This window comes from Callospermophilus lateralis, chromosome 7 (assembly GCF_048772815.1).
Source record: "Callospermophilus lateralis isolate mCalLat2 chromosome 7, mCalLat2.hap1, whole genome shotgun sequence".
Taxonomy (NCBI): domain Eukaryota; kingdom Metazoa; phylum Chordata; class Mammalia; order Rodentia; family Sciuridae; genus Callospermophilus; species Callospermophilus lateralis.
Window position 1 is genome coordinate 102,992,689 of NC_135311.1, and position 12,173 is coordinate 103,004,861.

General features: G+C 50.0%; 1 protein-coding gene across 1 annotated transcript in view; it reads left to right on the forward strand.

The window, feature by feature from the left end:
• Lrp8 (LDL receptor related protein 8) overlaps positions 1-12,173 on the forward strand; it is a 77,158-nt gene that overhangs the window by 38,040 nt on the left and 26,945 nt on the right. Inside the window, exons 4-6 of the mRNA XM_076862719.2 lie at positions 5,502-5,626; positions 9,118-9,501; positions 10,400-10,522. Coding sequence (XP_076718834.2) covers positions 5,502-5,626; positions 9,118-9,501; positions 10,400-10,522 — 632 coding nt within the window. The remainder of the gene's footprint in view (positions 1-5,501; positions 5,627-9,117; positions 9,502-10,399; positions 10,523-12,173) is intronic.

Consider the following 12,173-nt stretch of genomic DNA (forward strand, 5'->3'; position numbering starts at 1 on the left):
AATAAAGTATAGTGATTTGGTATCTGATATAGGTGGGTCTGGTCCATTAGCCTGTGAGACCTCATACCAATTGCCCAGTCTTCCAGAGCCTCAGTTTCTTTCATCTGTCAAATGGTACAATGGTACCTGCCATATAGGGATTGTGAGGATCATGAGAAAGTGCAAGTTTCAGTACCAGAGTAAATGATGGTGTTATTTTTATTATTATGTTGGCTTCTAAGACCTCTGCCACAACACAACATTTTATAATAGTAAGATATTAGAATATTATAGTATTAGAACAGTATAAGTGAGGGGGGCTGTGTTGAGAGGAAAAGGGATGTGGGGGCAGCTCCCAGTTCTTACATTGCCCGCTACTATGTTGTCTGCCCCTGGTTGGGCAAGGTATCTCCCAGCTCCATTCTTTCTGGTTCTGAATTCTGTACTTAAAAAAATATAGCTAGAGTCATAACAGAAAAGCCCAGAACATTTGCCTAATGAAAGTAGCTTTTTGACTCTAATTATAGCTCACTTGATTGGGAACCACTCTGACCCACCTTCAGGCATCGGTTGGGAAGGGGTGTGGGCAGGGGGAGGAGAGGTTGATTCAAGGGGAATGAGTTACACTCTGGGTGCTCCTTACCGAATATGGAGTATGGAACTTGGGAGGGGGATCTCGCTGATTAACCGAGCTCACCTTCTTATTATAGATCAGAAAATGGAGGCCCAGGGATTTCCTGAGATCACCCAGCAAGTTAGGGACTGACCCAGCTAGAAGCATTTTGCCAGACCCCATGTGAACGAGCCTGGTGTAACTCCCAGCTTGGACACAAAGCATTGGTCCCATGCTGTGCTTCCTTGGGGAGAGCTAGTAGCTCCCATCAAATGAGTGTCCAGTCTCCTTGGAGCTGGCAGTCCCCATTTGGAGGTTGTCTGCTTCTAAAACTCAAGTGAGTTGATATGTAGACTTGCTCAGTCATTGAGTAGCTACCAAGTACTTTCCTTTTTTTTATTCAACAGACATGTCCTTTTTTGTTAATTTGTGAATTTATGTATTAGAAAAGTACCCATGGATTTGGATTTCTGAGGCAAGATTCTCCAGAAATTAATAAATGCCTTCAGCCACTCCTGGGTGCAGTTTCAAGCCCCCTTGCCAACTTTGGAGGGTTCCTCTTGTCTGAGAGATGGGAGGGGTTTTAACTTCTGCATCTTATAACCTGGGGTACTTGGACAGCAGACCAAAGGTGACCTTTGGGGGCATGCAGAAGGAGAGGCTGCAGTTAGGTGGAGGCTGTGCCATAGTGAACCATGTGGACCCATGTGCATGTCCCAGGGTAGAAGCAGGTGCCCTACCAGTCTTTTGCATGTACAGTACATTTAAGGGCAACAGTTTCTACAGCTTTAGATTTGTTCCAGGATCTCAAATACAGTGATTGCCATGTTTCCTCATTTAAAACATCCACCAACCCCCCCAGAGATTGTTCAACCCCAGGATGCAGAGAAGTTAACTGACCTGCCCTAAGACCTTAGTAAATGAAACCTGGACCCAAGTCTAACTGACTCAAACCCTGCTCTTTCTCTCTTATATTGTCAGGGGGGCCTTTGGGTTCAAGAATCCTGACAGTGGACATCTAATAGCCATCATGCACAGCCTGCCTGAGCAAAGGCTCAGTGAGCCTCCTTCCTCCAGTGACTCCTCTCCAGCTCAGATGTGTGGGAGAGACCTGTGGGGCCTACTTTTTCCATGTGTAATGGTTAAATACAAAAATTACGCAGTGTATTTGGACCTGGTTTGGCAGTCAAGCTCTGCCCCTCACTATAAGACTTTGAGCAGACAACTTACCCTCTCTGGGCTTTGCTCTCTTCAGCTATAAAATGGAGGAAATAATAGGATCTTCCTCCAAAGGAGATCTGCATGTCGCTCTACCAAGGGCTCTGCAGCAGAGAGGCCTGACCTGGGGCCTAGAGAGCCAGATCAAGTCCTAACTTTGGGAAGAACAATGTCACAAGAGAGATGATGAGATTCTAGGAGAGACGGACATTTTCAATATCTGGAATCATTCCTTTCTCGAGACATTGGGTCCAGAGGTGCTCGTCAATGTGACCTCCAAGGCTCCTCTTGTCCTGGCATTCCAAGAGTCTTGACTCTTCAGGATGAGGTGCTGCTATCAGACACTGATGAATCCTTGAGAGCCTGTAATTAGAACTGTCTATTTAGGGACACAGCAAATGTCTTATTAATTATAAAGAAAGGAAGCAGACGGATTGTTTAATCATTGTCCTTGTTGAAAGGTTATGCTATTAACTGTATAAATATTCATTCGAAGTTCAGTCTGCTGCCTGCTGCACTGGGGTCTAAAGAACCAGGCTTCTAGAGGTGGTGCATATGGTCAAGGGCCATTTTCAGTCACTTAGGCTTTGGGGAAGAGAGTTTGAGGCTGGTTTTAGAGTATCTAGGGTTTTCTGGAAAGGGCAGGGCTCTAGTCAGAGGAACCCAGACTGTCTCTCACCTGTTGTGTATCTTTGGGCCAGTTTGTCTCCTTGAGCCTAGTTTCCTCATCAGTACAATGGGGTGCTTATCTACTCCACTCTAGGAACACTAGTGACATGATGATTTCTGTACTCAGCCTGCAGGGCTGGCTTACCTGTCAGGGAAGGGTGATGGTTCTGGATGCTATAGCCCCAAATCCCTTAAACTGACTAATTTGCAACAGAAATCTGTTGCTTTTAGTTCTGGAGACTGAGAGTCTAAGGATCAAGGCGTTGGCAGATTTAGTGTCTGGTGAGGGCCCATTCCTCATAGATGGTACATGCTCACTGTGTCCTTGTGGCAGAGTGGGCAAGGGAACTCCCTCAGGCCTCTTTCATAAGGCTACTAATCCCATTCATACCCTCATGGTTTAATCACCTCATGAAGGCTCCACTTCTTAACACTGTCACGTTGGGGATTAAATTCCAATGTGAATTTGGGGTAGGGGGATGCTAGCTTTCACACTGTGGTAAGATAAAATGGGAAAATACTTGGCACAAGCAGCTTGATACACCAAGGGTGCTTGGTAAATGTGGCCCTCCCAACCCCCTTTGAGGTTGTTTCCTGGATCTGGCTTGGGAACAAGTGGTGCCTTGCCCTCATCCCATTGCTCTTTCAGGGGCACTTACAAGTGTCTGAAACACCTATTAACACCTTTTATGGTATCACTTGTACTTGAATGAGGTAAAATATCCTGTATCTTTTATAAATGTCCAATTTAATTCAAGGTTTCTAATACAGAGGGGCGTGGAATCCTGAGCTCTGCCCTAGTCTAGATTCAGTCAGAACAAACTGGGGCATGGGAACCTGCACTTCTAATAGCTCCCTCACTGCCTTCCCCTTGGTCAGAGGACTCTCCAGGAGACACTGGATATCAGCTCCTTCACGTCCTGGTGGAGCCCAGAGTGCTTGCCTGAACACCCACAGTGTGTTAGTGGAAGAGGAACCCTGGAAGGACCCCATCTCTAAAACTCCCAGTCCCCCTTTACTATCCGATATGACTGCCCCAAGGTGACATTTTAAAGGGTCATTGAGTGTCAGTGCTTTCCAGAGCTCTATCTGGCAGCTATAAAGGGAAATTTCTGTCCAATGAATCCTGTATTCTCAATGGATTGCCTTATAATTCATAAAATATATTCCTAGGGATAACTTTGAAGTTCATACTGGAGGGTTCAAAACTACTCTTCTCCCATGGCATAATACTGTCGGTGGACCTTGACTCAGACATCTGCCCCACACCTGTCTCCCCAACTTTTCTGTGTCTTTTCTCCATTCCTTGTGGCCCCTCATCCCAGGTATAGAAGCAAGAGGAGAGGAAATTAGTCTGGGAGCAGAGATCAGCATGAGATCAGCCACTGCTTCTAGGGGTACCACAGACTGTTCCCAATCTCAGACATAGCTGACTCATTCACTTTTTACCAGCAGCATGACTAGAACTCAGTGCAGACCACCTTGTCTGGTACCCAGCAATAATCAATAGATAAATGAATGAGACTCATGAGTACTCATCTCTTATCTATGGGTTGTAATAGTAGCACTAGGCTAAGTGTTCTTTGAAATACTTTACAGACATTAATTTGGTCATCATAGCAATCTTTTTTAAAATTTTTTTTTAGTTGTAGATGGAAACAATATATTTATTTATTTTTATGTGTACTGAGGATTGAACCCAGTGCCTCATGCATGCCAGGCAAGTACCACTGAGTACAAATCCAGCCCCATCAAGACAGGACACAGCAGTATCCCCACTTTATTGGCCCAGAGATAAGGATTTTTGCTCAAGTTCACATAGCAAGTGAATGTTTGATCTAGAATTTGAACCCAGGCTCCAGGGCTCATGTCCTCAGTCTCCATGTTGGAGGCTGGGACATAAATCTTCACCTTCCTTGTTTATTATTAAGATTAAATAGAGTCAGGTGTGGTGGTACATACCTGTAATCCCAGCGGCTTGGGAATCTGAGGCAGGAGGATCACAAGTTCAAAGCCAGCCTCAGCAAAAGCTAAATGCTAAGCAACTCAGTGAGACAGTGTTTCTAAATAAAGTACAAAATCAGGCTGGGGATGTGGCTCAGTGGCTGAGTACCCCTAAGTTCAATCCCTGGAACCCCCCTAAAAAAAGATTAAATAGAAGCCTCTAGCACTGTGCCTGGCACATCCTAGAGACCACTGAGATTGGGCCTCCTGCACACCCTGGAAGGCAGTAGGGAGCCAACCATGGGAGTCTGAAATGGCATCTGCCTTGATTGTCAAGTGCATCAGGAGAAGCTCAGGATAAGAGCTGCCCCCAGCCTTGAATAGGGTTCTCATTCTTTCTTCCAAATTGAGAATCAACCCTGGGGCTTCAGGCCCCTGATTGAGTCAGCCTCTGATTGCGGCTGCAGTAATTATAGCTGTGTAGTCCCGCTGGGCCCTGCCAAGCAGTAGCTGCTCTCAGCAGTGGGCTCAGCACCATTACTAGGAGAGGGGGCTTAGAGAGGGGTGGGCTGGAGCTACAGGGGCTTTGGTGGGCCCTCACATATACAGCTTCGGATTATGGCATCACTGATCTGGAAGGCAAACCCTGCTCTAGTTGGGCCTGTATCTCCCAAGGGCACCCAGCTGGGAAACGTCAGGGAGGAGTGCAGAGTGGAGGAGTGCAGAGTGAGGCTGCTACATGTTGCTGGAGCTGGAAAGAAAGATCTGGAGGGGTGAGAAGGATAATCAGGCAAGAAAGGCAGGAGTCACTGGATCAAGGAGGGACTTGAGTGTCAGGGACCAGGGACCATGAGAAGAGTGTCAGGCAGGGGAATGGTGGGGTCAGATTTGGATTTGGAAAGTCCTAGAGGCGGACAGGGACTTCGGATGAAGAAACTTGAGATGTGGGACAGGCGGATCCTGAGGGACACTCACAGCCTTGTGCCAGGTGGCTGGAACTGGGTGGTAGGACTGGTTGGCACTATGCCCTGTGTCCCCCTTGGCTAAACCATGCATGGATATCTGTCTCCACAGCCAGGCAAGTGTGTCCTGCAGAGAAACTGAGCTGCGGACCTACCAGCCACAAGTGTGTGCCTGCCTCCTGGCGCTGTGACGGGGAGAAGGATTGCGAGGGTGGAGCAGATGAAGCTGGCTGTGCTACCTGTGAGTTTGGGGTCAGAAACCCAGGGTCTACCAAGCATGGTCAGGCAGCCTTGGGGAGTAGTGGCTGCTTCTATTTCCCCTGGGGCCTGGCAAGTGGAAAGGAAAGGATAATGATCAGGACACTAGTAACAGCTGGGCACTTAGGAGACATTTTCTTCTTTTCATCCTAACAACCACCTCATGAGTAGCCATTATCATCCCCATTTTATGGGTGAGGAAACTGAGGCTCAGACAAGGAAGGAAAAGTGCCCAAGTCTGAGTGATAGAACTGAGATTGAAATTCAGGTCTGAACAGCAAAGCTTTTTACCACACCTGACATCTGCTCATCCATTCCACAAGTTTTCCAATTTCTAAGAAAAGGCAAAGGATCCAGGGAGTGGGCTGTATGGGGAAATGGTGGTGGCCTGAGCCAGGGCATGGGCATTGTCTGGGGGAGGAGGGCAGATTCCTGAGGTGTGAAGGACGACTGTTGCAGAAATCTCAGATTCAAGCACACATGTCACAGGGTAGGAAAGACATTCCCAACAGCCTCAGCAGGGACAGATGGAAGTGGTCATTGGGACAGTTCCACATCACTGAACTTCAAATACAGGATTATCTCCTTCCCAGGGAGCAGGCCAATAAGGCCTGGGCCAGGGGGAACTATGACTAGGTCTTACTTGTTTCAATTTGATGGGTACCTACTGTGTGCCAGGCCTGGAGCCAAACTCTGGAAGGGACATTGAGGTGAATCCTACATAGGGCTCCCTCTGGAAGCACAAGGTTATTGGGGGTGGGGAGACACTACTAATCTGGGAGGCTAGGCAGAGACATGGGTGCTCACACAGAAGGTCCTAAGCCTGCCACTTGCCCACTGCTGCCTCTCACCCCTGTGCTCTCCAACAGCCTCTCTGTGTGCACCCTGGCCTTTCCTCCGGCCCAGGGGCAAAGTTGTCTCCTCCCAAGACTTCTGAGTCACAGATTCTAGGTCTGGTGCTTTGATGGATCTGAAGCAGAGAGCTTCTGGATGTGGGGGAGATCCTGTCTGGGACCAGCAGTTTCAATGCCCCAGTGATAGTACTGGCTCATTTCTTCAGCTGTAATAATTTGTAAGGACTCACTGGTCCATGAGAATCCTCTCCTTATCTCTCATCCCTATAATCAGATGATTCCTCCAATATAAAGTCTACCACTATGGCAGAGGGTAAGAGTATCTAACTAGGTGTGTTGGGACAGAAATATTTCCCATTAATTATAAGAGCAAGCGTGTTAGGTCCTACTGGGCTTCTCTGCTATAGTTCACTACTGTACTGTCTGGGCAGAGGAAAAATGTGTCCTTCCTTCTCCCATCTCTCAGAGGCTATTCCATTTGCATGCTGGGAGGGAGTGTGGGTCTAGGTAGCATTGGTTTTAAAGTTACTGTTAGCTTTAGAACCTTGGTGGGAACTCATTATTAGTAAGCACTCCCTGCTGGGCATGCTGGCACATACCTGTAATCCCAGTGACTCATGAGGCTAAGGCAGGAGGATCGCAAGGCCAACTTCAGCAACATAGTGAGGCCCTAAGCAACTTACTGAGGCACTATCTCAAAATAAAAATAATTAAAAGGGCTGGGGATATGGCTCAGCAGCTAAGTGCCCCTGAGTTAGATCCCCAGAACCAACAATAACGTAATGGCTGGGGATGTAGCTTAGTGGTAGAGTTCAATCTCCAGTCCCCCCCCCCCCCCCACCACCACCAGAAAAAAGAAGCACTTCCTATCAGGACTCTCAGAAGGCTATGAATCCTCTCTGGACATGTACAAACTGACTCTGGACAGATAGGAGGGGAGCTAATCTAGGCATCAGCATCCTCTTGAGAGCCTGTGGCATCCATACCATGTGCTTCCCACCAATGCCCCAACATCTCAAAAGCCCAGAAGGAGAAAAAAAATGCAACTGTCAGAAACTTGGTAGAGCTGTCAGAAACACATGACATGAGCTGCCTACATTGTGAAACCAAAGACCTCACTTCATGCTCCATAACAATGAAAATTGACATTGTTCCACCAGAAAATATAAACAGGCTATGGGCGACCCCTCGTGGAGAGATATGGTGCTGCAACCACCCTGTTACCTGTGATCACAGCCACTGCACCCATGACTCACCTGGGTCCCCAAGCTAGTTCTTGGCCAGTGTCTGAAGACATGAAGGAAGGAAGGAGGCAAGGAAGTTGTGACCCTGAAAACAGCTTACACTCCAAGAGGAAAGAAGACAAGAAAAGCTAGAGAAGGAGTCAAGGAAGGAAGGGGTGACGCACGCCTGTAATCCCAGCAGTTCGGGAGGCTCAGACAGGAGAATTGCTAAGCAACGCAGTGAGACCCTGTCTCTAAATAAAATACAAAAAAAGGGCTGGGTATGTGGCTCAGTGGTCGAGTGCCCCTGAGTTCAATCCCTGGTACCAAAAAAAGGAAGAAAATGCCCCAAACCTCAGTTCTGGTTCTCTTGTCACCAGGGACTGTGTGACTCTGGGCAAGTTGTTCCCCTCTCTGAATCATAGTTTTCCTATCTGTAAACTAGTGAGTGGGCTGACTGGTCTCTAAGGTCCTCCCTGCTTCTGAACTCAGAGCAGCCCATCAGAGAGGGGAAGCCCAGAGCCACAGTCAGGGCCATGACCTATGCCCTCAATTACTCTTCACACCCAGGCCAGTCTCATAGCCATCCATTCCACATCTACCTGCTGCTGGGAGCTCCATGCCAGACCCTCAGGACAAAACAGGGTCACCTCCAGGCTGTTTGTTTGTTGTCTTGGAGCAGATGGAGAAGGATGTGAAACCCAGGCATCTGGGCTGGCTGTGAAAGGCACATAGGGCTGAGGCAGTGGGAGATGTCCCAAGTAGAGAAACAAGAAATATGTTATGGAGGAGGTGGAACTTGGGCTCTTGAAGGAAAAGAACTGATGACAGAAAAAAAGGCACTGGTGGGCAAGAGGTGGACTTCCAGCAAGTGGAACCACTTGAGCAAGACCTGGAGGTAGGACCCTCCCTTGTGCATGGCATCACCAAACCATTTAAGGTGTCTGGAGCTGGACACTTTCAGGAGTGAGGTGCTGGGATCAGAGCAGGGAATGCAGGGCGGGGCCTGTGATGGAATGTGCAGGTTATGCCTCCCACAGCTGTGATATAGGGGACAACCTCACATCCTGTTGCAGTGTGACTGTATAGATCATTGCCTCTCTGTCCAGACAGGCAATGCTCTGCAGCTTTAGAGCCTTCCTGCTCCCACCATCCTGCTGGCAGCACGGCAGGAATCTTCACTCTCATTTATGCAGGGAAGCTCATAAGGCTCAGGAAGGGCAAGTGTGTTGCCCAGGGTCACCACTGGAAGCTCCACTTTGCTGTGCCTGGCTTCACGTCCCCCATTCAGGCCTTCAGCAGGACTCATTCCCTCCTGTAGGTGAAAGAGCTTCCGTAGCAGGGCCGGGTGGGCGGGGATGGGGGCCGGCGGCCGACCGCCTCTCTGTCCTGCGCAGTGTGCGCCCCACACGAGTTCCAGTGCAGCAACCGCTCCTGCCTGGCCACGGTGTTCGTGTGCGACGGCGATGACGACTGTGGTGATGGTAGCGATGAGCGCGGCTGCGCGGACCCTGCCTGTGGGCCCCGTGAGTTCCGTTGTGGCGGTGTCGGTGGCGCCTGCATCCCTGAGCGTTGGGTCTGCGACCGCCAGTTCGACTGTGAGGACCACTCAGATGAGGCAGCCGAGCTCTGTGGTCGAGCAGGCCTGGGAACCACGTCCGCGCCGGCAGCCTGCTCCCCCACCTCCCAGTTTGCCTGCCGCAGCGGCGAGTGCATACACCTGGGCTGGCGCTGTGACGGGGACCACGACTGCAAGGACAAGTCAGATGAGGCCGACTGCCGTAAGCCCCCTCCACATCATCCAGCCCTGCCGAGGGCCTGCAGATCCGGCTGCCAGTAGGCCAGATGCAGGCTTCCTTTCCTTGCTTTACCCTGAATACATTGCCTTGCTTTACTAGGGACTTAGGTTGGGAGAATAAAGTGACTTGCTTGAGGTCACATGGCTACTAAGCAGTGGGGCTCAGGTCTGACCCCAGAAGCCAAGCATCTTCAATGGTACCTGTATCTGCCCCAATCTCCCCTTCTCCTTCATTCCTCCCCCCCCCCAACTGCCCTGTCCCCATCCAAGCAGTCACATACTAGTGCCTCTAAACAATGACCTTGTGCACTCAGGAACTCCTCACCAGCCTTTTCTACAATCTGACTATCCCAGCTGGGCTGGGTCCTTCCACTGGGCCACTCCAGGTCCCTGCTGTCCTCATCTTACACTGTCATGCCCTCTTCCACGTACTCCTCAGCCCTTCTCTGCACCCTGAGTTCTCAGAGGATGTGGAGATTCTTTTGCAAGTCTATGGGGTCCCCATCCCCAGCACAGCACCTGGGTCAGGCAGGGCTTGCTAAATGGACAAAGTCATTAAGTCATGAGCACTAAGACTCAATGGAAGGCCAAATGTCTGTTCTGGAGGAGTGGCCCTAGGTGATCACTGACAGGAGACCTGAATTCTACTTGTGGTTCTGCCAGCCAGAGTGTTGTTACCCTGAGCAAAGCCTTCCCCCTCTCTGAGCTTCAGTCTCCCCATCTGTACACTGGAGATGCCTTGGCCAGGTGTCCTTTGAGGACTCCTCAGCTTAGCCACTGGTTTTGTTCTTTCCAGGGGTAGATATGGTGTGGGGTTTGGGGGGAGAGTTGACCTAGAACCACACTGACCCCGAACATCTCCTCTTGCCCTCTTCCAGCAGTGCTGGGGACCTGCCGTGGGGACGAGTTCCAGTGTGGGGATGGGACTTGTGTCCTTGCAATCAAACGCTGCAACCAGGAACAAGACTGTCCAGATGGGAGTGATGAAGCTGGCTGCTTACAGGGTGCGTTCACACAGGCAATGGGGCAACATCCTCCCTGAGAAGAAGCCCTGAGCTCTCCCAGATCTGGAAAAAGCAGAGTTGGAAAAGATCCCCCCTTGGTCCCTGGCATGTATTTTTCCCCAGAGCATCACTGCCCCTAAATTATATAACTCCCCTCCTATGAAGTCCTAATGGCACCAGAACTGGATTTTTTTAGAAGAACTTTGCAAAAAGCAACCTAAGGAGAGATGAAAGGGCACTTAAGGAAGTCCCCCTGTCTCCCAACCCCCTGCAACTAAGCTTCCAAGTGACTTTCCTCACTAGTATATTGAACAGACACTGAATCCTGCTCCTCAGGGAGCCCCCTTGATTTTGAGAGGACTCTTCTGGTTGTCACCTGCCCCTCTAAGGAGAAGAGACCTTAACTCACTAGTCATCCAGGGGAATGCATAACAGATTGGGCAGTTAAGTAGCCTTTCCTATTCGGAGTCCATGGAGCAAAGGTCCCCCCTCAGGAGATGGTCAGTCCAGCCTCTGATGTCTCTATAGAGCTGTTATGTATAGAGCTGCCAGATCAGACACAGACCCCCATGGCTCTCCCCAGCTAGCCAAAGCGTGTATCTGTGATCATTCCTGGGATCCTGTCTGTGAGCCGTGCTTCCACAGGCCCCGAATTTGGCTCTTTGTCCTGAGCTACCCTCTAGACTGGTGGGGGCTGGGGCTGGAACTCTGCTTATCTTCTGTGGTTCCTGGCCCAATCCAGCCCTGGCCTACCTGCTCAAGGTCTCACAGACACTGTCCACTCTCTTGTCTGGCCCAACAGAGTCAACCTGTGAGGGTCCCTACAAATTTCAGTGTAAGAGTGGCGAGTGCGTGGACAGCGGGAAAGTGTGTGATGCTCAGAGGGACTGCCGGGACTGGTCGGATGAGCTTCTGAAAGAGTGTGGTATGGTACCTGTCTACATCCAACGGCTGGACTAACCCTCCTGCCATGCCCCATCCTGGTGTCCGACTTCAAGGCCCTCACATGCTCCTCTCTCTGGACATGTGTGCTGTCCTGTCGCCTTATATGAGGTTCTTTGCCCTTGGAGCCTCTTGTTCTACATCTCTACAAAGTTCTAAAGGCCTTTCCTTTCCAGCCCAGATGCCCCAAAAGTATGTTGTTTCTCACAAACTTCACCTCTTCTCCTTATTCTTTTCGTGTTCAGACTCTTGAGTGTGTGCTCTGCGACTTTCTTCCTCGGTGTTCCTGCCCTGCTGATCTAGCTAAGGCCCTGGCCTCCAGGCTTCTGGCCCCTGAAGGGGATTCTGTAGGGGAGACATGGAGAATAGCAGCCAGGCAGTCAATTGAGGCACATCCTAGGGCCACTGCTCAGGCCAAGTCAGGCAGCAGAGACCAGATTTGTGGGCTGGATTAGAGCTAGAACTGGAATGAGGTGGCTGTCCTGATGGCTGGAGCTACAGGATGGGAGCCACAGGATGGGTTCCAGTCTAGAGAGAACAGAAGCTCTGCATTGAAGGTGGGCTAGCATCCCAGAGGACATGCCAGGAAACCAGTGTGGTCCCAGAGAGGTGCAGGCATCATTTCTCTGCTGATCCCAGGTCGAGGCCCTAAGGAGACTTGGACAGAAAAGTCTCTGAGAGGACAGTCTAGGTCAGCCCCTCCCTGTCC